This window comes from Aphis gossypii, chromosome 2, assembly GCF_020184175.1.
Source record: "Aphis gossypii isolate Hap1 chromosome 2, ASM2018417v2, whole genome shotgun sequence".
Taxonomy (NCBI): domain Eukaryota; kingdom Metazoa; phylum Arthropoda; class Insecta; order Hemiptera; family Aphididae; genus Aphis; species Aphis gossypii.
Window position 1 is genome coordinate 87,228,421 of NC_065531.1, and position 24,919 is coordinate 87,253,339.

General features: G+C 26.0%; 4 protein-coding genes across 14 annotated transcripts; 2 read left to right on the plus strand and 2 right to left on the minus strand.

Annotated features, from left to right (window-relative positions):
- Nucleotides 1-796: 796 nt before the first annotated feature.
- On the minus strand, nucleotides 797-7,230 carry LOC114119908 (uncharacterized). Of its 2 annotated transcripts, none has more exons than XM_027981648.2 (9): nucleotides 7,020-7,230; nucleotides 6,436-6,790; nucleotides 6,156-6,376; nucleotides 6,019-6,088; nucleotides 5,359-5,920; nucleotides 5,153-5,296; nucleotides 4,776-5,081; nucleotides 3,839-4,231; nucleotides 797-1,886 (listed from the first exon to the last, which is right to left on the minus strand). In XM_027981648.2, the coding sequence occupies exons 2-8, from the start codon at nucleotides 6,774-6,776 to the stop codon at nucleotides 3,857-3,859; spliced, it is 2,019 nt and encodes a 672-aa protein (XP_027837449.1). In that variant the 5' UTR covers nucleotides 6,777-6,790; nucleotides 7,020-7,230; the 3' UTR covers nucleotides 797-1,886; nucleotides 3,839-3,856. The 2 variants fall into 2 exon arrangements, with proteins under 2 accessions (XP_027837449.1, XP_050055235.1); XM_050199278.1 differs by lacking the exon at nucleotides 797-1,886 and adding an exon at nucleotides 2,051-2,725.
- Nucleotides 7,231-7,376: 146 nt separating this feature from the next.
- Nucleotides 7,377-9,660, plus strand: LOC114119956 (pre-mRNA-splicing factor Syf2). Of its 4 annotated transcripts, none has more exons than XM_027981715.2 (5): nucleotides 7,377-7,597; nucleotides 7,722-7,812; nucleotides 8,644-8,784; nucleotides 8,855-9,147; nucleotides 9,221-9,660. In XM_027981715.2, exons 2-5 carry the CDS (start codon nucleotides 7,744-7,746, stop codon nucleotides 9,384-9,386), a joined length of 669 nt encoding a protein of 222 aa, XP_027837516.1. In that variant the 5' UTR covers nucleotides 7,377-7,597; nucleotides 7,722-7,743; the 3' UTR covers nucleotides 9,387-9,660. The 4 variants fall into 4 exon arrangements, with proteins under 4 accessions (XP_027837516.1, XP_027837510.1, XP_027837522.1 ...); XM_027981709.2 differs by having other exon boundaries at nucleotides 7,425-7,679; nucleotides 7,728-7,812; XM_027981721.2 differs by having other exon boundaries at nucleotides 7,425-7,679; nucleotides 7,742-7,812.
- A 161-nt stretch (nucleotides 9,661-9,821) lies between these two features.
- LOC114119917 (uncharacterized) lies at nucleotides 9,822-20,358 on the minus strand. 7 transcript variants are annotated; one of them, XM_050199280.1, is made up of 11 exons: nucleotides 20,077-20,356; nucleotides 19,901-19,971; nucleotides 17,171-17,265; nucleotides 15,935-16,090; nucleotides 15,177-15,858; nucleotides 14,910-15,049; nucleotides 14,758-14,845; nucleotides 11,752-11,841; nucleotides 11,550-11,651; nucleotides 10,310-10,372; nucleotides 9,822-10,150 (listed from the first exon to the last, which is right to left on the minus strand). In XM_050199280.1, the coding sequence occupies exons 4-11, from the start codon at nucleotides 16,043-16,045 to the stop codon at nucleotides 10,128-10,130; spliced, it is 1,299 nt and encodes a 432-aa protein (XP_050055237.1). In that variant the 5' UTR covers nucleotides 16,046-16,090; nucleotides 17,171-17,265; nucleotides 19,901-19,971; nucleotides 20,077-20,356; the 3' UTR covers nucleotides 9,822-10,127. The 7 variants fall into 7 exon arrangements, 5 of the variants coding, with proteins under 5 accessions (XP_050055237.1, XP_027837479.1, XP_027837464.1 ...); XM_027981678.2 differs by lacking the exon at nucleotides 17,171-17,265 and having other exon boundaries at nucleotides 20,083-20,355; XM_027981663.2 differs by lacking the exon at nucleotides 17,171-17,265 and having other exon boundaries at nucleotides 20,077-20,355.
- A 988-nt stretch (nucleotides 20,359-21,346) lies between these two features.
- LOC114119855 (proteasome inhibitor PI31 subunit) lies at nucleotides 21,347-24,119 on the plus strand. The gene is made up of 5 exons (XM_027981579.2): nucleotides 21,347-21,690; nucleotides 22,475-22,624; nucleotides 23,305-23,513; nucleotides 23,578-23,754; nucleotides 23,818-24,119. The coding sequence occupies exons 1-5, from the start codon at nucleotides 21,538-21,540 to the stop codon at nucleotides 23,942-23,944; spliced, it is 816 nt and encodes a 271-aa protein (XP_027837380.1). The 5' UTR covers nucleotides 21,347-21,537; the 3' UTR covers nucleotides 23,945-24,119.
- The last annotated feature ends 800 nt before the right edge of the window (nucleotides 24,120-24,919 follow it).

Consider the following 24,919-nt stretch of genomic DNA (forward strand, 5'->3'; position numbering starts at 1 on the left):
ACTTTTGACCCACTAAAGTAGTAATAGATTTACATTCCTATAAGAAATAATGGCAAAATTCAAATTCAAAACATTTTTACTAGGTACTCAAAAAGATCACACAAAAATAATCACAAATCATTGTAAGACTAATATACTAATCATTCCCCTCAGAATCTAATATTATCATAAAATATCATAAACAGTATAGTATTGTTAAAAAAAAAAAAAAAATAGAATACATTTTTTTTTTGAAAATACTTTTGCTTATAATAAAATATATAATTTTATAATGTGTAATAATAAAATAAAATAATAATTCATAAATAGTAAATAATTTATTACTTTAATAATAAATTTATCATACGATGTCTAGAAGGAAAAAATACATAACTTAAAAAATTCAAATTAACTTTTTTATTATATTTAGCTGTAATTTTGTCAATTTTGGATTTATTATAAAAATATATAGATCAAAATTACTTGAAAGAACGATCAATCCAAAAATAATTGCCACTTAAAAAAAAAAAATGAAGTTGTGTTGAAAAATACAAGAGCTAAAAAATTGTTAGCCAACGAAATTTTTGATCCATTAGTCTGGATTAATATCTCACAAATAGAATTAATAAATATTTATAGAGTAATGAGTAATAAAGCATACATTGTTTCTGTAGACACATAATATATTACATATAGCCATATAGGTAATTAATACTTTTGACAAAAAATGTATTAACTATCAAATTAACTAATCATAATTATTATTCTATTCTATTGGAATTAATTCAGGTTTATCACAAAAATTAAAAAGTATAAATTTATATGATAAATTTTATTTTAATAGTATCTATATTAACCAGCAAATAATAACATATAAATGGCTGATATTCGTTACCACAGTGGTTTAAAATTATATTTTTAATAAATCATTAATATTTATTATTTAGTTTGTGATATCCTATAAAATAAATACTTAAAATAATGTAAATTCATCCCTACAAAAAACATGAAATAAGAATATTAGCATTTAATATTGACAACACACTTTTTAATGATTATGTAATAACTGTAGTCAATTACACAATTAAAATAAAAATCTTCTGGGTAACTTCCGAAGCAAATGCCATTTGTTACAAATAGCTACTTGCATTATATTTTTGTATACCTAGTACTTGGACATTTTCCAGGTTTTATCATCACTTTTGATAGGTACTACAATATGGCTTAGTTGAACACTGTATCATATAGTGGTGTATACGAGACGTAGTTGTTGGATAATACAGACCTTCCATTGTCTTTTATTTAAGTCAAGGAAAAAATAAGAACTTTTATTGTGATTTTCAAAATAGATTGATACACAAATGTTAACAATTTGAAATTAAATTTTTTTTATCAATTAAAAATTAAAAACCCTTATAATTGAAAAATCTTGTATATACCACTTGTATGACAAATCAATTATTACAATAAAAAGAATTACAATTTAATGTCTAAACACATTACTAACAAAAACAAAACAAAATATAATAATATTGCACATATATGACGCAGTACACCCTACAATTTTGGCTTAGAATACAATATAACAAGGTTAAATAATTCAGTTTTTAATTAAAACTGTTTATGTTAACATAGGCCAATTGTCATTTAAAATTTAGAACTAAAATTAAAATATACTCAATATTTTTTGCCAAAATTATCACAGAAAACAATAACTTTAAATGTTATAAAAAAAAATACTGATTAAAAAAATGCTTAATCCCATGTTTAATTTAGATAAATCATAGGCAATAAAAATATATTTACTTTAATTCTATATAGTAAAATATAGTTTGATATTTCTTATTTATTATAATACTTAATATATATTTCTTCTGCATTGACCCTGCATTCATCATGATCTTGTCCTTAAAAAAAAAACAAAATAATAATAATATAATACTTTATAATAGTTATTAATTATAGTATTATACACCATGTATAAGTATATACTGTATATAACACTAATGTATGATTTAGATTGTTAAAAATTAAAAAATATAACATATTTTAACACATATAGATTAGTCAAATTATTTATGTCCAATAATGATGTAATAATTAACATAAATTGTGTTTTTACATTTAAATATTTTGTATAATACTATTATACAAATAACTATATTTATACAATAAAGCTGAATCAATAATTATAAATAAATGGCATGAATTAAACAGTTTTTAAGACTTAGATTAAAGCTATTACATATTTATTTTATAAAAAAGAAGAGTTTTACTGATAAAAATTATTTACTTATAGATACATTATGATATTAATAGGTAGGCCATGTGTGAAAAAGATTTTGCATAGTCATGCACATGACCACTCAGTGTAGAATTACCCTATTAACAAATTAAGCACTTGATTAAGACCCTTAAAAATAAAAACCCATAGAAATGTATTTAATATTATTTAAATTCATAAATAAAATTATAAAAAAAAATCGGCCTAGTGCGAATCAAACTCGCACACGAAAGGTTCTGTACTTTATCTATAAAAACAAAAAAAAAAATTATGTCAGATTAAGCACCTCCTCATGGTTGAGCCAATCACTTTTTTATTATTTATTGTTATAGCGGCAACAGAAATACATCATCTGTGGAAATCTCAACTGTTTAACTTTAACGGTTAATGAGATACAGCCTGGTGACAGACGGACGGATAACGGAGCCAAAGTAATAGGATCCCGTTTTACGGTATGGAACCCTAAAAATGATATATATATTTTTTTAGAAGCATGGCTGAGGTAATTATGCCCATTTGACTTGTTTGCTCAAAGCCTGTGAAATACTTAATCAAGCATGGAGACTTATCACCCTTACAATATTTGTTGCAACAGTATATTTCAATAGTATTTAATTTCTAAGTAGATATTATTATAATTTATAATGCATGACTATATATAACTATGAAAACTTTCAGATTTTAATTTCAATCTAAATCTACCAGTATTTTGAAAACATTAATATTATTGTTTCAAATTGATCTTGTACTTTTTAAAACCTGCGATCGTAAATACAAAATTTTGCAGTACCTAAGACCATGAAATATTGAGATTGGACCACGCTTGTATACTACAATAACAGGCCTATACTATTAACAATAAAGAACTCATTAATATTTTTAAAACTTATTTTCAAACATTAAAATACATATGGAACTTGAAAAAAAATTAATTTAGTTTTATTTATTAAAAATTTAATTAATTGAAGAAAGTATATCAAAGTTTATTATATCGAATAGTATAGTATTTTTCATACTACCATCGTGGTATTCATAAATTAAATATTTTATGTGATTAAATTTACTAACACAGACATGCTAGATAAATACTCTGATGATGAATAACACAAAACCAGCAGTAATATAAATGATTCGATATGTTTTATTTGTAACACTTGTTACAAATAGTGTTAACTTCAAAGAAAATTATTTCAAATCAAAATATTAAACTAAAATTTAGTTAAATTTTAACTTTAAAAGTCAATTTAGTTTCAAAATATAAAGATGTAGGTAAATAGAATATTTTTTTTTAATATTAAAAGTAAATAAAATTCTTAACAGTAAACAATAAATAAAAAAATTCTACATTTTATGATAAATATAAAAGAACTTAACTAAATTATGTCCATAGGTATATTATATTATAAATGATAAAAAATTAATCTTTAAGATAGGGCTAGTAGTAAAATTGTGTATAACATGCAATATAAAACTGAATTTAAAAACATTGTACTTTACATTAACAAAGTAAAATGTAAAATATAATTAATAATTAATGTTATAACAAGTATGTTGTATAAACATTATTTATATTACCAGTAATTGTAGTGAACTTTATACCAACAAGAAGTCTTTAAATGATTTTAAGGACTTAAGCTGTTTGCGTAGTGCTGATATAAGATCAGTTGGTTGCACTAATAATGATATGTCTAACCCGACTGCATTCAGACGATCTCTAACTTCAGTTTCTTTAAACAATAAGTTTAATGGGCGGGAATTTATTTCTGTTAGTGTCCAAGAAGTAAATGACAATCCATCTAAAGTAGGAGTGCGAGATGATAAGCCATGAGCAGCAGCTAGGCTATTTGGCAGTATATCTTTTATTTCAGCTGTACCACCTTCTTGGATGATTCCAAGGTCTTGGCCTTGCTCTTGTCTACGTACTACAAATACACGTCCACAAGGAACACGCCTAATAATTAATTCGACCTGAAATTACAAATATGACACTATTTTTTATGCATAATCACATTAAACAGTAACTTATATTGATAGTCTGGTGATAAACTCGATAGTCTGGTCAGCACATTAAGCTATTAATAGCAATTACTTATTTATCAACATTCCTATAATGGCAAAAATATAACGAATATATCAACAATTTTTTAATCAAGTATACCTTCTGTCTTATCATGTTTATTATATATATAAATATATTTTTTATGTATATTAATAATATTTTTTTTTAATAAAAGTTAAGAACATTATTTAAAAAACAATAACTGACTTCTTAAATAATAAATAATTTAATTTATCAAATTGAAATGCATCTTTTAATACATCCTATAGATATATATTTTTTTTTCGTAATTTTTTATCAGAAATATAAAATAAATGTAGTGAAACAAAATGTATTTATCATTTGAATTTCTTTTGAAAAAACTTCCATTTCAGTAATCCATAAGATACTTGGTCTAAATTCATCCAGACTATCAAAATTCTATGGTACTTATTTAAAAAAAATTATACTAACATAGAGGCTTGGCCATGCTCGTATTAATTTATGAGCATCTGTTGAACATGTTACAGGTTTTCCAGCAACACTCAACAATTGATCACCTAAATGTAAAGCATTATGCAACATGGGATGTTCCTTCTGTTTCCATCCAGCAATCCAAACAGTTTGAAAGACATCAACCAAAGCAATAGTATTAATACAATCTTTACGTCTCAATTGTAACCGTACACCAGCGAGATGGGACATTTCTTTTCGTAATTGAAGAACTTGCTTTTCACGAACGGTTAACCTACTCGGACTGAATAAATCTCTGTTTTCTGTCTATATTTATAATACAAAAAGTTTAAGTTATAGTGTAATAATACATGTTTTTGGATCCACAAAATACTTACGGGGGTAAATGGTGTAGGAACTGGCTGTAACATATTGTGTGTACTACTATTTACTGCTACACGAATTCTATCAGCTCCTAACGCAGGATGTGAACTATCGCCATTAATTTTTCGACGAGCACCACGACCTCGACCAATTGGTAGCTACAAATAAAAGAAAACTTTAATACAATTTGGGTTGAATGTCAAAAGCGATTGAACTTTACTTGAGATCTTATTGGTAATATTGCAATATCTGCAGGTACTGAATTAGACGAAGCAGGTGGTGGTCTAGACTGCATAGCTGTAGGTAATATTAAATGTTCATAATTACTAGTTACTTCTTGATCCGTTATTGGAGGTATAATATCTTGTCTCTTTGGTCTTCTTCTATGCCAACCATCTTCTGGTTCAGCAATTCTGATTTTAATTCGTTGACCTTCATTTGGCACTTCACTGGTAGATCTTTGTGGCATGTCATCGACATTGGATGTTCTATCACTAAATTCTGAATGACTAGTAGACCTAGCACCACTAACAGTTTCTTCTAAAATAGACGTATTCCGAACTTGATGGTGTCTACTAGACGGCCTTGGAGTAGCAACATTTTCAGTTGTAGAACTAGTTGATCTACTGGGCCTAGGAGAATTTATTAATGGCTCAGATGATATTTGAGATGGTTGCTCATTTGTTTGGTTTAAAACTTGTTCCATTTGACTAAAATTGAATACTTGATTATGATTTATTACTTCTACAATGGTAACATTATTCACTGGTTCACTGGGACTTCTACAACAAGTTAATGTATAGTAAATAAATCAATAAATAAAAATAAATAAAATTTAAGTATAATTTTCTATCACAATAGGTATTTAATATTTACTCACATTGGATTAGGGCTAATAGGTGGAGTTGAAAAAGTTTGTTCCATTTCTGAAGAAAGGCCTTCATCTATACCTAACAACCAAACAACAGTATTAATTTAAATAATAGTTTCTATCAACCATTTTAGGGCTAGCCACACCTATTGATTGAACTACTGAGACAACAGGTTCAACACCAGGTAAAACATTTGTTGACAAGTCCCGTAACGGTGGAGGAGGAAGTGGAGAGTTTGGATCTCTAGTTGGTAATAAAGGGGGTCTAGACTCTGGTGGCTTGGTATAAACATTTTCTTTTGGGGACAATATATGCATTTCACGTAATTTCATGTCTAGACCTTGGACCCAATCCATCATCTGATTCCTATAAATATGAAATGTATTATTATGCAAACAATAAATAACAACTAGGTACACACTAACCATGAAGGAGCAGCTAAGCGCACAACATCTGAGGTGAGGGTTACAACAAATTCATACTGATACTGTTGTTGATGATCACCTGTCATCACAGGTAATGGACATATAGTAGCAGAAACATGGACGGTATCTGATAATGGTACAGAATTATCTGGACGATGTGCAGCTGCTTTCTTTTGATCTACATAAAACTCTAACACTGGTTCTGTATCGTCGTGTATACAAAACACAGTCCATAGCTTCTGTCCACCAGTCAGTTTCAGAGCAGACTTCTTGTCAACACCAGCTGGTAGTTTTCTCAGCCATGAGTTTTTGTGGATTTCTCTGAACTGCACTCCACTCATTATTAATTTGGTAACTGTAGTGAAAAAGTATTGATTATACAAATAGACTAGGTAGTATGGAAAATATGACAAATAAATATTATGTCATCATGAATGCTCGGGAAAGAATTGAATGCCAAATAATTAACCATCAACACGATAGAGTAGTTAATTAATTAAGGCATTAACTCTTGAATAATAACGAGCATTGCGTTTAGTTAAAGTAGAACATATGTTTTCTTAAGTGAATAAGAAGATACTTACAATCATAACGTTGATTTCACAAATATTTTTGCAATTGAACTTGCTGTGATACTATGATATAGATGAGATGAAGACTATGAAAGCGTTCGCCATCGAGTTAAAATATCGCGACATCCGAGGCGTAATACGTTTGAATTTGAGAAAATCATTTGAATTTAAAAATTATATCATTTTGTTAAAGGCGAATTGGAAAACGGCTTAACAGTTAACACTTTTAATTAACTTGTTTTGTTGTTTGAGTTATCGTTTTATTGACAAATTTATATTCTATAAACTTATCTAAATGGCTACACTGATAATATTTTTTTGATAAATTTTAATATTTAGCAAGACAAAAAGATAGTAAGATATCCCTATTTACACTTTCACAGACCACAATCACTACCTATAATAAATAATAATCACAATCACAAATCACAATTATTCACATTAGTCTCAAATTGCAATCAAATGACAACGTTGAACATAACTGCATAATAATTTATATTATATATTTATATATTATACTCTAGGACTTTTTTTTTATACAGTTATCACTTATCCAGTATCCTATCTACCTTGCCAAATACTATAAACAAGTACGTGAACGTGACTATAAGCATAATATTGTTCTATCTCCTATGCTAATACTGCAATAAATACTGGTTTACTAGTGTAAAGGTAAACTGTAGTACTTACATCATATAGTAATAATATATTCAGATTTAGATTTTACAATTTAGTCATGAGCCAAGCTGTCCAAGCTAAACAAGCTGATCGTTTGAAGAAACTAAGAGACCTTCACATCAAAAGAGTAAGTATTATTTTTTTTTTAATAAAATTGATGATAAAGGTCATTGATGTAAAATACGGGGGAGTTAGCACACTAAATGTTAATACTCGTACTCCAAATTTAGTGATTACCTTAAGTAATAATAAAAAATCTTTGACGTGTATTATTGTGAAACAAGATTGACTGTCAAAATTTTATTATTTAAATTTTATTTTAACAATTATCCACATCAAAAAAGAATCCTTAATAATGAAACTATTTTAAAATAAATATGCTGAAAACAAGTGTAGACAAATGTCTAATTTAATTATTAGGTACTTATTAATAAATAAAAATAACTTATTTTGTATACTTACAATTTTATTTATTTATTCAAATGTAATGAAAATTATATGGTGTGTGAAGCAAAGCTTATTGCTGGACCACTAAAATTGGTTTGATGCTCAGCCTCCTTCTTTGGGTGATTTTTGTGTATGACTAAACTTTATTATGAATATACTTACAAGCAAATTTAGTGTACCTAGTGTCATTATATATTATAAATAATCATTCTAATCTTTGAATAAATAATATTAGAATCTAATATGTTGTACCTATTATAACATCACCACTGTTACAAAGCTTTTTTTCTTCAATCAACATATTACTTATTTTAACAATTTTAAAAACTAAATCATGCATACATGCATGTATCTGTATAATATAATCTATTGTATTGTAAGTTATATTTTATTATATTAATTTTTGTAATACAGATTTCACATAGCCAATATCTTAATTTATCAATTTAATATTATAAAACAATTTAACATAGCAGATAATAGATATGTCTTTCTATTGTCTTTTTCCCAGAATGAAGCAAGAGTAAATAACCATCAAGAAGTTGTTGAAGAAGACAAACAAATGAAATTGCCATCAAACTGGGAAGCAAGACAGAGAAAAGCAGAATGGCTTTTAAATGATGATAAACTAAGGCAAGAGGCTAAAGAAAAAGTATGAAATTATATTTTATTAAATAGTTTTATTATATTATAAATAATTTTTAATGTTATTAATGATTTAGGGACAAGATTACAACCGTTTAAAACTTTTAAATATGACCGCAATGGAAGCAGATGCTATTGACAGAAAGAAAAAACGTCAAAATCCCGATCCTGGTTTCTCGGATTATGAAGAAGCTACTGCTCGTCAGTACAACAGAATGATATCCAACATGAAGGTAGACATGAATGCTTATCAAAGACAAAAAGATAAACTAGGAAAAGCATTCTATGCAGAGGCTAATACTTATTTGCATGATAAAGTCAAAGATTCAAAAGAAGGAATTGACAGGATGGTTGATGATTTAGAAAAACAGTGTGTATAATTAAATATTTTAAACTTAAAAATAATAATTATATTAAATGAAAATATACATTTAATTTTTTAGGATTGCAAAACGTAACAAATTTAGTAGGAGAAGAACACATAATGACGAAGCTGACATTGATTATATCAATGAAAGAAACATGAAATTCAATGCAAAATTGGAACGATACTATGGTGAACATACTACACAAATCAAACAAAATTTGGAAAGAGGAACTGCTATTTAAATTTAAGACAATAACCATATAATTATATAATATATATTAAACATACGTTTTTTTTATTATATATTTTTAAATAAAAGTATAAGTAATTCAACAAATTATTGCATCAACCCATGTTCCAAGTCTTAGTGTACAAAAAAAAATATAATAATGCATTGGTCAAAGTTTAACAGTTGAATATGATTGTTTCTTCTAAATGCCAATTGTCCTTTGTGAAAATAAATATAATATTTATAGTGTATGTAAAACAATAATTGTAATAAAACACTTAAATTTATATGATATTTTAAATAAAACAAGTCTTTATTTACAGCAAATAAAAAATATTGCTGTTTAATACATTAAATAGTTTTATACAAATAAATATTGATTTTAATAAACATAATTTGGTAAATCTTAAACATAAAAACTGTGTAACTTTATCACTCAATTATATAACATTATTTATATTTCAACTTGTATAAAAAGTATTAAATCATTAGTTTACAAAATTATTTTAACATAATACAGTGTATCAAAAGGATTGACAATTTTTAATAACAGTATAAATGAGCAACTATCAAATCCTCCATAAATACCCATATACTTCATATTAGGTAATTGTAATGTAAAATATAATGCAAAATAAACAAAAAATAGCCCTATACCGTTAAGTATCACATTAAGAGCATTAGATAAAATTTAATTTTGTCCAATCAACCAAAGACTGATGATTCAGTTCAACAGACATCCAAAATCAATACATCAATACAAACTTGTAGTTTTTCCTATAAACAAATATTTAAAATATGTTTTAAAATAAAAACATGAATGATAATATGACAAGTTAACAGATTTTTCAGTGATAGCAACTGAAGAGTGAAGATGACTTTAAATACTCTAGAAACAGAATTAAATCTATCAAGTGTAATAGTATACCGACTCACTTTGATGATTCAATCGATGAGTAACTCTTACATGAATATTTCCAGGATATGGCTGTGGTTTTCCTATAAAATAAATTCAAATTTTATTGGATAACAAATAAACAAACATGAAAATATAGTCAATATAAATTAATATTCATTAAATGTACACAACACTAAACATAAAATAATTAGATAGCAACATAGTAACACTTTTTTTTAATTATTTATCACAGACTCAGTCACTTTACACATTTATGAATACAAACAAAAATTTATATGAAGCACTAAATAATAATAATATAAAGTTCAAAGAGTATTAAATTGATTTATTAAAAAATTAAACATGTTATTGGGTAGAAATAAATCAAATCAGATACAAAATACTTATAACTTATAATAGAAGTGGGCAACTGGCGGGCCATGAGCCTTTTTATCTGGCCCGTCCTACATTTTTCAATTACATCAAACATAAAGTGTATCATCTATACTCTATAATCTATATGTATAGTCTATCTTATTGATATAATAATTGTTATCTAATAATAATTAAGTATATACACATTACACACGTACAGCTGTACACTGTGCATACGTACAGCTTTTAACCATAGCTGTTTGTACATTCATGTCGTGCTGTAGTTGAATTAATTATTTTTGTGTTCTTATATTATTTAATAATGTCCGCAAAAAAGCGTAAATTGATGATAAAAATAGAACTTTGAATACCTCATGGGAGAATTTATTTATTATTAATAAAATAAATGCTAAATGTATATTTTGAATGACTTTTTTTTATGCTTTCTATGCTCTGGGCTGCTAGATTTTAATTTTCTAAAAATTTACCCTCTAGTAACTTTAAGTTGCTCATCCTTGACTTACAAGATAACTAGATCTCTTCTTTAGCACAACTAAGGAAGTGTACCCTCAAAAATAAAATATTTTTATATTAAAATTTCATTTTTTAAAGTAAATATTGTCATTATTAGTATATTTTGAACTAAAAGCTCAGTGAGGTTTTCACTTTTAGCGCATCCCTAAAAATACTGGTAGTTGTGCCTATAGTTCTTTTAGCAGTTTTTATCATTTTATAATTAATTTATCCATTTATCTATAGTTAAAAAAAAAGTTAGTTATGTTAAAATTCTCACCATCACACACTGCAAAAAGTTTCAAACTCATGTTAAGCATTGTCTTGTTAGATTTGCATTTAATTTGGTGCACATGGGAATATTGTTGTTCATAACTGATGTAGTTGTACCTAAATCAAAACGAGCCATATCACATTGTTCGCATCTTGGCAATATTGGATGATTCTGGAATGTGCACATAGGACAAACCCAGTTTTGGTTTTCTGAATGTTCTACAAAATATATATTTTAACAATAAAACAATTTTGATATTTAAATTAATAAGGAATTGTAAGTAATTTATTAAATTATTAAAGTTAAATAGTTTCTAACCTTGATATTCTTTGTGCATTTTCCCAAAAGAAACTTTTTGTCCAGTATAAATTTTATTATAAAATTGTTTATTTATTTCGTCTAATGGAACTATAAAAATAAAATTATCATTTGAATCATCAAATACATATTTTTAGATAATAAGATATAAATTTATTTTAAATGAACTATCATACTATTATGTTAATAGGACATAGCACTTGCATATTATGTTGTCTCCGTCTTATACACGTACAACGTGGTAATAATACATTTTTATTTACCAGTTTCAATAACGTGATTTTAGTTTTGATATTAAAGTGAATTGATCTAATATCATTAATGTAAGAGCACTATCTGTGTTTTCTTGTGAATTTTTATGATATTTAAATTTTTAAGTGAATTATGATCATTTTCAAATATTTTCCATACCCACAATCCACTTAAAAATAAAAATATTGTAAAAACCCATGAGAAAATACAGATAATGTTCTTACCTAAAAGTTTGATTATCAGTCAATTAGGTAGTCACTCTAGTATCAAAACCAAAATAACACTATTGAATATAGGTGGCATTTAGGAGGAGGACATGAGGGGGCAATTGCCCCCCCCCCCAGGAAAAATATGGAGAAGGCAAACTCATCATTTTGCCCCCTTATAAATTCAATTTTAAATTTTTATAAAATATTTATGTTACAATTACTTTTGTACAATTATATAAGAATATTATTCCCCATGTTAAGTCAGATCAAAATGATCAATATTACCATAAATTAATATAAACTAATGTAAATTCTAGAAAACTGTGGATATTAATATAATATTTTGATTACTTTTAAAACATAACATAACATATATAACATATTTATTTTTATTAAGATGCAAATCTGTACTATTTAGCAAGGCTGGGCAAGTTTACGATTTTTTTTTTAACTTGTTAAGTTAAATTATTTTAAAATAATAAAGCTAAGTTAAGTTAAAAGTTACTCATATTTTTTTTCGTTAACTCGTTGAGTAAAACGTTAACTTTGAAAAAAAGTAACTAACTTAATTTAAAGTTAAGATTTTCTAATTTGCAACATAAATTCCAGACACATAATTATGTTTATTACATAGTTTTTCTTTACACTCAAGAAAATTACTAGGGAAATTTAAAATGATACATCAAAATATTAATTAGCTATAAAAAAAACCTATTTTTCTAAATATACCACTCAAAATTTTGCATTTTTCTTTGGACGAAAATAAATTTAATTTAAATATTTTTGAAAACAATTAACTTTGAGTTAACACACTAATCTTAAAAAAAAAACTTATTTTAGTTAAAACTTAAAAGTTAATTTCAAAAAAAGTAACTAGTTACTTAATGTTAACTTTTAATTTGTTAATACCCAGTACTGCTATTTAGCACAATAAATGTATGTGGTGATTGAACAAAAATACAATGAAAATAGGTATCTTACCCATAAGTGGCACTTAACCGGGAAATTATTTAAATATAAATTATAAAAGTATAGGAGTGTAAGATGTTATCCAATCTTATTGAGATAATAAGTAAAATTTAGGTGGAATGTATATGTATTAGATAAGTTGAATATGAGAAGATTTTTAAATGGGTCACCTAACCTACCCCCCCCCCCCCCGGATAATAAGAGCCAAGTGCCGCCTATGCTATTGAAACTGGTGAACAAAAATGTACTATGTCTGATGTCGAATATTTTTAAGACAAAAACAACACATGTGCGACTTTCCCTGAGGAATTTCATTTATTAGAATACTGAGGGTAACAATTTTAGATATTATGCACAACCATCACGAAAAAAAAACATGTGATAATTAAGACTATAATAAATTACTGCAAACAATTCATTCTTATCAATACTTTTAATAAAACACAATCTAATTACAAAATAAGCGTTCTGATTCCGTTATCGACCTGTCCATTAATAATTGTTTCACTGATTAAATTCCAAGGTTCAAACTTACAACATTATTGGGGTGTACATGATTCAAACTAATGCGATCATGACTGGTGGAAATGGTTATTCTTAAAATCAATTAGTGAAACAATGATCAAATCGATATCTGAATCAGAACTTTTAGTTTGTAATTAGATCATGTTTAATTAGAAGTGTTAATAAGAATGAATTGTTTACACTTTTACAGTAATTATAATCTAAGCCACTACATGGTTTTTCACAACTGTTGCTAATTCCTCATAATCCAGATCAGTCTTAAATAATATCTAAAACCACCGTCCTCTACAGTATTCTAATAACAAGGGTTCTAAACAATCAAAAATATTAATAGAATAATAAAATGTTTAACAAATATTTTGATTTAAATAATGAAAACTGATAACTTTGTATGTTGTAATTATTTGCTTTTTTTCTATTGGTCTAGTATATAATGATAAACTATAAATTGGTTTTATAAAAATTTTATTTTTACTTTTAATTTAATTTTTTTATTAATAATTTTATTTCATAAAATATTCTATGTATTTAGACTATTTCAAATTTTTTTTTAATATTTTTATGCTATATAACAGATATAGAAATAAATCAAATTAATTTTATCCTATAATGCTTAATTTATTGATATAATGTAGATAAAAAATACATGTATGCATTGGCGCAAATCCTTATTAAATCCTGGGGGTGCTATTAATAATTATAGTAGATAGATAGTATTAGATACTAAGTATAATGGAATACAGTGGAAAATAATCAGGGTTGCTAAGCATGCTTAGCGCCCTTGGAATTTGCACCAATGCATATATGTATAGTAGGAAAATATTTTAAAATAATTTTAAATTACCCTTTATTTTATTTGATAAAAATATATACCAAAAGTTGAAATTTCTTATATGTAAAATCTATTTAATTTTATTTTTTAGGATTTGTTGTGAAATTTTGCTTTATTTTAGTCTTAAATTTTTAAAAAAGCTTTAACATTAAGATTTTATCAATTATTGAGTTAATTTAACTAAAATTATTATATTAATGATTACATGACTTAACCTACCTCGATTTTCTGTCACTGTATCAACTTGGACAGTTAATTTGTTACATTCAATTCGTAATAATTCAACATCATTTCTTAAATGTTCAATCTATAAATAGATATAACAAAAAAGATTAAATAAATAAAAACAAATTCAAATTTGTTCCACATACCTTTCTGGAATATGAACGCCTTTTAGAGATATCTTCTTCCATCATTGCCACATTTTTTTTCATAATTTCTAATCTTTGTTTTTCAGCTGACAATTCTGAAGCCAATTTCTGTTTTCGTTCTAATTGAGCATTAATTACCACTAAAAAAAATTATTTATTTAAATCTTCATTCAGATATTTTTAATAACTTTAAGAAATTATTAATTAAATATATATTCAGAAAATTTAAAATCCAATAAAAATGTACAATGTATATTAAATAATCACTTTTAGTTTTAGGTAAAATATTATCAATTTGAACTGATCCAGGAAGTTGAATTTCTGCCATCCGATTAATAGATTTAATATTTGTAGGGGATACCATAACACGAGAAGTAGTCACAGTTGTTTCACCTTCGGGGTCAATACTTATATGAAGTCTTGATTGATAACAATTTTTAGGGTCAGTAGTTGGATCAAATGAACAAGCTGTATACGTGAGTTCAGAACCTCCACCAGCTGATAAATCTAAAGGAGGTAAAGGATCTTTAGTAGGTGTTCTTAAAGTGAGGCTTACAGAAGTAAATGGTCGACACTGTGTATCAACAAATGGCACAGAATCTAATGAAAGACAAGATTTGTGTCTATGCTCTCCTTGATGCCGCTGTGAAGGAGTTGATGGTGCCGAAACAGATGAACATTGACATCTATTTATATTAAAATCTATATCTAAAATTTGTGTGTTATCTATATCACTTCTATTTGAATTTATTAAATCCTTAGTTTCATCAAATTGTTGTGGTCTATTAGAAAATTGTAATTTAGGCAAGGAGGGATTATTATGTAACATTTCAAGAGACTTGGGCCTGTTAGCCATTTTATCTACAATATCAGAAGGATAAGTTTGTTGAACATAATTTTTCTGAACACTTCTTAGATTTGACACACAAGCTTCTCGATTAGTTGAATGCTAAAATAAATAAATAAAATAAGTGTTAGTTTTAAATAAATATAAAAATGTTATTACCATTGATAAATTTTCTCACCTTGAGTATACAATCAGAAACTACTTGATCTGGAACTGTAGGAAATTGCTGTTTGAGTTCATGAAACATTTGCATCACCGAGATCCTAGAATGTTTCCTGTGTTCAGACATTATAGATAACTCTTTAACAGCATTTCGATTATTTTTTTTCTTTTTCTGAAAATAAAAAATTGAATTTATTAAATTAAAACAATAACATCAGTAGTTATGTTTAGTAATAGAAAAATATGTTATCTTCAAAATTTTTTATCATCAATTATTATTTTGTGGCTGTTATCTCCTAGTTATGATCACAGAAATTATAAATAATAATATCATAAAAATAAATATATATTTTTATAAATATATTAATATACAAGTGATTTAACTACACCATAAAACAATAACTAATAATATTAATTACTTCTTCATATGAATCCAATATTTTCTATTTTATGATGAAACAAAAATGGAAAAAAAAAATGAATAAGTGCCAAAAATTAAAAAGAACACCTAATGCAAACAAAATCAACAGGTTGTTTTATAAAAATAGTATTTTATATTTGTAATAAATGATAAAATTAGGTTTTGTAATTATACAGTTGATAAGTAGGAACTGTTTTATTTTTGACCTGCCATTTACAGATTTACACCTAAAAATAACTCTGTTCGTGAATAGTTTATTTTAAATAGTGACGGTCGTCTTTTTGGATAATAATCTTCAAAATATTAACACCTACAAGTATTTTTTTTTATGTTGAACTCATAATGATGTCATTTAAGTTTGAATGAATAATTTGTATTCATAAAATACTATATAGTTGACTATTAAAATAACTGAATATTTATGTACTTGATGTATACTGTATATGACTAGATAATTATTAAGAATATTAAATACATTTTGTAACCAGCCACCCTAAACTAAAATATATTTATTGCACCATTATTAGTTTGAATAAAACAATAATTATTACATGAATAAAGAACCAAACACAATTTAAATTGTATATATTAGTTATATATTACCTAATTATTCTCTTAGTATTTTTAATAATAAACAAATATTATGTAAATTTAATAAAATGTAATTTTTTTATCTTTCTATTATAATCATTAAGTACTAATTACTGAATTTATTAACATTAAATCTTTTAAAATAAATAATAAATAAGTACTCGATACAACAATAAAATATATTTATTAAATTTACTTAAAAATAATATATTTTATTATTTTGGCAGAAAATACACTTACGAGCTTATTCCAAGAATGAGATCAAAATTGAATGAAGGTCGTTATGGAAAATAGCTAACATTGTATAATGTATTACTCGACACTGACAGCATACTCTAAAATAACACTTTTATAAATAAAAACTTATTTCTATTCTTCAAAAGTAAAGCTAATTATTAATCTTGGGATATTAAGTATTTAACAATAATTGTTAATTAGTTAGAAATAGTAAATATTCTATAATATATAAATAGAATAAATATAAATCAAAATGTGGTAAAATAATTTACAATGCATGCAACCCAATTAATTTAGTATAATAAATCATCACTTACACTAAAATAGCTTCTAAGCATATCAGACACATACATATTACACAATGATACAAATGTAAGTTTAATCGTAATACCAATCTATAATCTGATAGTGTATATTGTGCCATGGGACTGTAGTCAAGATAATAAAAAATACATAGAACAATATTGAAATAAACAATAAACAAGATCAAAATTATTAATATTAAAAGTAAAATATGTTAATTAACTAGAATACTAGATAATTAAGGAAATATAGTATTTTTAATAATATTTCAACAAATAAGTACTTTGTTTATTACTGTTAAACTTCATATTAAATTAAGATATTAAAGTATGTAATCATACCAACGTTTGTGATCACAGTCTCCAGGCAATCACTCTACTGCCACCAATCTCAACCAAATAAATTTACTTAACAGTAATGATTTATACTATAAGTATACAAGTGATTTAAAATAACATTGATAATTTTCTAATGTAAATAAATAAGTAGGTATTGTTTTAAAATAGGTAATATACATAGAGATCTAAATTCAGAAGCACCAGTTATCTGAAAAATGTATAATAAAATACCAAAGATCAACATTTAACATTCTAAACATCTACATAAATTTATTTTAAGCTACAAAGTTAAAAGTGACAAATTATAATATCGAACTATCATACCATTTCGTTTTTAACAGTTTTCTTTTATAAAATCTTAATGATCTGTTAAATTATGAGGATTTTGTAAAAAGTTCAATAGTAATTTCCAGTCAGTAAAAGTAAAATATCAATTTATACTTATTAGTTATTATACATAGAATGATTAAGGTAAAGTAAATTTCTACACAACCATGTTTAGTTATAAGAGAAATTGTTTCTTTAAGTATATTATACTTGTTAATATTATTAACAATATACATATGATTACAACTGTAGGTTCTGTATGAATTCAACAACATTTACTGTTGACAATCTTAGCCTGAATTACATAGATAATACAATCAGGGTCGATTTTCAGGTTATATATTATATATATATATAAATAAATACTGATTAATTAATAGTTGTAATACCATCAATAAAAAAATACATCATGTATATTTTATAAAAGTTACTATTGAGTACCAAAGTAGTAAGTACTGAATGTGCTTATAGGTGAGCTGTGTTTCATCTAATTTATTTTATTAGTTTTTGCTTATAATAGCCAATAGGTACTTATACAATTATTTAGTTTTAATTTATCAAATAAATATGTATTGAAATATAATAATATAATGTACTGTATAACTATAACATCACATTAAGAAATAGTTATTTATTTAAATTATTTTTACACGATACAAAAAAAAATAATGTGAGGTGGGTTTATGTTAATATCTTCATTCTTTGTACACTTTCTTGTCTTCGGGCGTAAATAAACAAATAAAGAAAGAAAACTACAAGCTCTACTTTTTGCTGTCAACTAGCAAAATTTTACAAAAACAATATACAAATATCAAAAATTTAAGTACATAAATTACATTATATGTAGTTAAACTACCACTGATTAATTCAACATAAATGATTCTTACTTTTTTCCACTTAATAAAATTTTGAACTATCGAAATTTAAATTCAGACAAGTCATTTCTAAGTTATATAACTTTAATCTGAATTAATTGAGAATGATATTTCATTACCTACTTAAGTATTTAAAAATATAACCTATATTATTTATAGATTAACTGAAAGTAGAAAATATTTACTAACTACAATATACATACAATGAACAAATTTATTGTAATATAGGTAAATACAAAACTGAAAACATAGCCAATTTAATGAAGAAAGCATCCAATGACTACATTTCTTTAAGAAGTTAACTCCAAAAATTTAAATATGGAGAAATTGAAAATTTAAGTATACAGTGGAAGAAAGCATGCAATGAAAGTACAAGCTAAAACTAAATAATTTGATTTCAATAAATCATCTAATATTCTTATAAAACAATTAATAATAAATACAAGTAAAAATCATATAATTAATAATTACAATATTTTCCTCTTTCTACAATGTAGGTATGTCAAAGGTGAATACTTATAAGTTATAATACCTAATAGGTAAGTAATTAATGAATAATGATTATTATCAAATCAATGAATAACATAACACATCAACCTAGGTATTTTAATAAAACTAATATGTAAGAACAAAGCAAAGTATAAATTATTTCTAAAATTAAAATATATTACCTATTAAATGCTTAATAATTTATTTGTTTCAAAAAAATCAATAAAAACAATTTAGTTGTACCTAATGATTAAATATAACTACTAACTAGAGAAACAATTTAATAAGTGGAAAATTAATCAACTAGGTATACTTCAACATATTAATATTAAATAAAATACTAATGTCAAGAGTTGATTTCAAACACGATTCTCTCATTTTTTTTTAACCAAATTTCTTACCTGACTGAATATTGGTTGTTGTTTATTCTGAAGTAACAAACGCACTTATTGTTATAATCTGAACGTATTATCTGTAAGAAGACACGTATGAAACGGGAAATATAATTTTAAGTACACCAAAAATATAAAATTATTAATTTAAAAGGCCGAAAATTTGATATTCTTAAAAAACTAACATTCACCAACAAGTTTTTTCGTCGGATTGTTTTCAATGTTTTCGTTTTCTCGTCGGCCTTGAACTAACCAGATCAGATGGAAATCAGTGTGGGTATTCACAAATAATAATAATACTTTATGGAATTCCAATCCCTTTATCCCTCACTGAAAGACCAACACATATGTTTTACAATGAGAACCACGAACCAAGACAGAGAGGACTGGAATTTGGAAACGACCTCATTTTTTACGGGTCCGAAGCACCATAGAGACATAGAGTTTATAGTTGCTTAACGAGCATGGAATTGTTTTTTTCAATATTACTCTCATGATAACAACAATTCTGCAGCGCTCTAAACGCAGTGGAATATTTATGTACTATTATACCATGATAGAAATAGAATTATAGAAATGTTTAGTGTTTTCTGTGATTGTACCATGACATTTTGTCATGAATTGTACTATATTAATATAGATAAAGTCGAGCAGAGCGCTTTGTTAGTATTTCTTTAATATCTATGGCAGTGTGGTGGCGGCCTAGCCCCACACTCGCACATAATCACAATTAATATCTTGTTAAATTATTACAAAAAAAAAAAAAATAGGTTTGTTACAAGTTCCAACACGGAATTTGGGATTAGACAGATTAGTAAAGTTGTCAACTGATCCATGATTGATTTACAGCGCATGCGCTAATGTGGATTGATCATGAATTTTGACCACTGTTGGGAACACATTTCTGACTGTCCACCATGATTAAAGGTAATCTTTAATCGTGCTGCCCACAATTGCTCTTTAAATAGATATTAAATAAATGTATGTTAACAGTGTCTCGGACTCCCAGTCCGGTCAAAATCCGCGGATCGTTTTGACTGTTAATAACCAGTCATAAAATTGGTCTAATAACGTGTTGGAACAACTGTCTGACAGTTAGAACTTAGAGTTTGAATATCAATTATCAGGTGAATTGAAACGGGAAAAATTCTACTATGCATATTGCATATGCTCCCGACAGTAATTCTATGATACCATGATAGTTTGACCCATCAACTAAGTACTAAGATTAATCTTTCATGGTTTGATCGCGTATTCGCGTGTTGGAACAAAACTCAACAAACCTATTAATATTATTTTGTTATTATCATTTATTCGCTTATCAATTATTATGTTACCGCCATAGACCGCAAGTCGCAACCTAATGCTATCTGTTTTCATATAGTCTGTGGTATAACCATAGACCTTAATATGTATCATTGGTATCATATATAATAATTTATTATTATTTATTATCTATGCTTAATATACAGGCATACAGCCTGCTATAGCAGTTAAGCATATTATTAAAGTCTATGGTAATATGTAATAGGTATGGTACAAACTAGACATAAACATTATAGAATGTTCATGAAACTAAATTTGAACTTGTTAGATTAAAAATTTAAAATCTTGTCAAATTTTGGATACAAAATTTCTGGAACATCATGGCTGAATGCAACGACTACAATTATAAATTTTGGATGTTAGCCTTTGAATTTTTTAAAAAAGACGTTAAAAAACCCGAGGACAATTTGATTATATTAGTTCATTGGTTGTTGTTGAAAAACGATTTTCAAGTACTTGGACTTGGTTGTAAGGTAACAATTTAATTTACCAAACTTAATTTTTATAAAAAAAAACTATTTTTAGGATATGTATGTCTTAACTTATTTGATCTGTTTTGTAACAAATAACACTATACTTGGGTGCTCTTGAAAACTTAACTGTAGTTAACTCGAGTAAACCAACGTCGTTTGGCGTTAAAGAGTTAACTCCGCGCTACCGTTCGGTAACACATAGTTGTTGACTCCGGGTTAACCCGACAACCCTAAATAAATAGGTAGGTTATTTTAACTCCACTGGTAACAATAGAGTTTACTCCGACTAATCTTATTTGAACGCACCCCCTATTGAAGCTATCCAGGGGTATCAAATTATGATTAGATTAGACTGGAATGTACTTATGCAAATTAAGATACTATAATATGGAAACTAGAAAATAATGTGTTTGTGCTTATGAATAAAATCTAATAGGTCTGACATATATTTTAGCCCTACATTTATTAATATTAAATACTTTATATTTAATATATTAATATATATATATAGGTATATATTTAATATTTAATACTATATTTTTCGTTAACTGATGTTTGTTTATGAACATTATTACAATCTATTAGAGTATAACTATTTTTAACGCATTTATTACATTTTGACTATCTATTCTATAATATTGAATTTTGGATTAAACACATTTTCAGTGTATAATACACATAGTTATGATTATACCTAAATATCTTAATGTATAAAAAACTAAATACATATTTTTATTTTTTTTAATATTAGTTTTCATTATTATGTATCAATGTATATTTTCAGAATACAATTGATGAAAATGCGCAACCGTCTGATATTTTACCTACAAATTGGTCTCAAAATGAGACTTACAAGTTACAGTACATGTATGACAAAGAATTGATTTTGTTGAATGCTGCCAATGCTGGTGATAGCCTTCTGTTGAATTTATATGTACCTTAATTTTTAAATATTTATATGTATAATTTTTAAGAAATATTGATATTTGTTTGTTATCACTTAGCCACCTTCCCATATAAAATGTATCACTCAACCACCTCATGGTTGTCTGTTGTTCTATATTTTTTATATAGGTAGTGTTACAAAATTATTTTGATATAATAATAATACATTATTTTCAATTAATAATAACAAAGGTAGCATCTAAATATTTTGTAATTATATGTAAAAAAAGCACTTTTCTAAACATCTTTAAACGTCACACATTTTATTTGTTTTAATAATTTGTGTGGTAAAAATTAAATGCCAGTATTAAATATCATAAAATATAACTCATTAAAATTAATTTTAAATCATATTTTAAAATAAACTAATACAATTTGTAAGATAAGTATGAATTTATTATTGTAATTTCAAATATTATAAGAATTATTAATCCCTTTTCCAAGAATAGATCACAATGTTGATTAACCTATATGGAAGATATAGAAATACAGATAAATTTCATTTGTGAATATCAAAATTTGAATTTTTAGATTCAAAAGACTGCTGACGTAAAGTCATCTAATGTAGGCAATACGTTCTATACAGGCTGATCGCGAGCAGAGTAGATAACAAACAAATATCAAAATAACAAATATAACATATGACCACTATGATTCTACTTTACTTAGAATGTAAAAACAAAACATGTGTCATGCAGTACTATTGGAAATATTAATTCTGCAGTGCAATGGATCACTGACCTAGTAAACAATAAAGATAAAGTCTATGAAATTATTCATTTGTTAGAAAATCAACTAATTGGTCCTATGAAAAAAGAAAACGAGAAGAAGATTAATGTCAGCACTCAGACCAATGATGAATCAAAGAATTCTCTCTTGTATGTGTTCTATCACATTTTATATAGCGTAATAAAAGTTAACACTGGCATTTATGTTGTATAGGTTAGAGTCACGACCCGTTGATGTTCGGAGATATCAGGAAATAAATGACAATCCATTAAATGTATTTCCATCATATGGCATGTCAGATTTAAATCCGTTAGGTGGTTTACGTGATTTTGGTGAAGGTATGCTTTTTAATCCAAACATGAGGAGAAGAGGACAAAACGCTTTTCCAGGGTATGGTTTCATAAAATTTTGTATTCAATTTTATTCCATTTTTTAATAATTTTAAATATTTAGGGTTCCTCCGATGGCACGTTTTGATCCAATGCGTCCTCGCAATCCAGATCCAATGAGGCCTGACATTTTAAGACCTGATCCAGATCACATGATTTCACCAGATTTTGATGATAATATGTACATGTAAAATAACAATTTTAAAAACTATTCCATTTATCTATAAATATTACTTAAACTTTAAAATTAATAAATGAAAAAACCAAAGGTATTTAGAGGTATTATTGACTTTTCACTGAATTGATTATAGAATTGTATAATTTTTGTATACCTAAATAAATCAATTATTTATTTTATTACAAGAATTATTCTCAGTTATTAACATAATCGCCACTCAGCGCATTTTTAAACATATTTAAATTTTGTATAGCATTTTTGTTTAATAGAGTAGTATACAGAGACAGTCTGGCACACTTGGATACTGGAAGGTTCCTAGTAGCCTGATATGTTGAAACTTGTCATTGGCTTGATGGCTGTATTACATTAATTTAAAAATAATTATGTTGATTTCTTAGTATTAAAATATATATATAAGTCTAATACATTTTCCTGACCTGAATCTTATGACTTATCCTAGGCTGTTCCTGGCAGTATAGAGCTATACAAGTGTCATTCTTTATTTTTCTACACATTTCTAACAAAATTTACTACTGAAATGCCTGGTGCCCTAGAAGTAAAAATAATTAGCATATTGATTATACCAAAGAACAAACGTTATACCCCCCCCCCCCCCCAAAAATATAAATAGGAAGTATATATTATTAGAATTTACTTTTTGCAAATTGCAATACACTTTTAAAAATGCCACAAAATTATAGCCATGCTTTAAATTGAATGAAGAATATTAAAATAATTTTGTCTTCAATGAAGTCACAGTCTTGAGAATATCTGGGAAATTTCTTAAGTCTTTAAAATTTGCTCATCACTGAATAGGGGACTATTTTGTAATTTATAACTTTATACCAATAAAACAAACGTAGAACAAACAAAATTATTCGTTCCTTTAAACGAATACTACAATAATAACCTATCGCCATTGATTATAAAAAAAGTATTTATATAGTTCGTATGAAATTTGTACTCAATTTAAAACTTAACAATAATA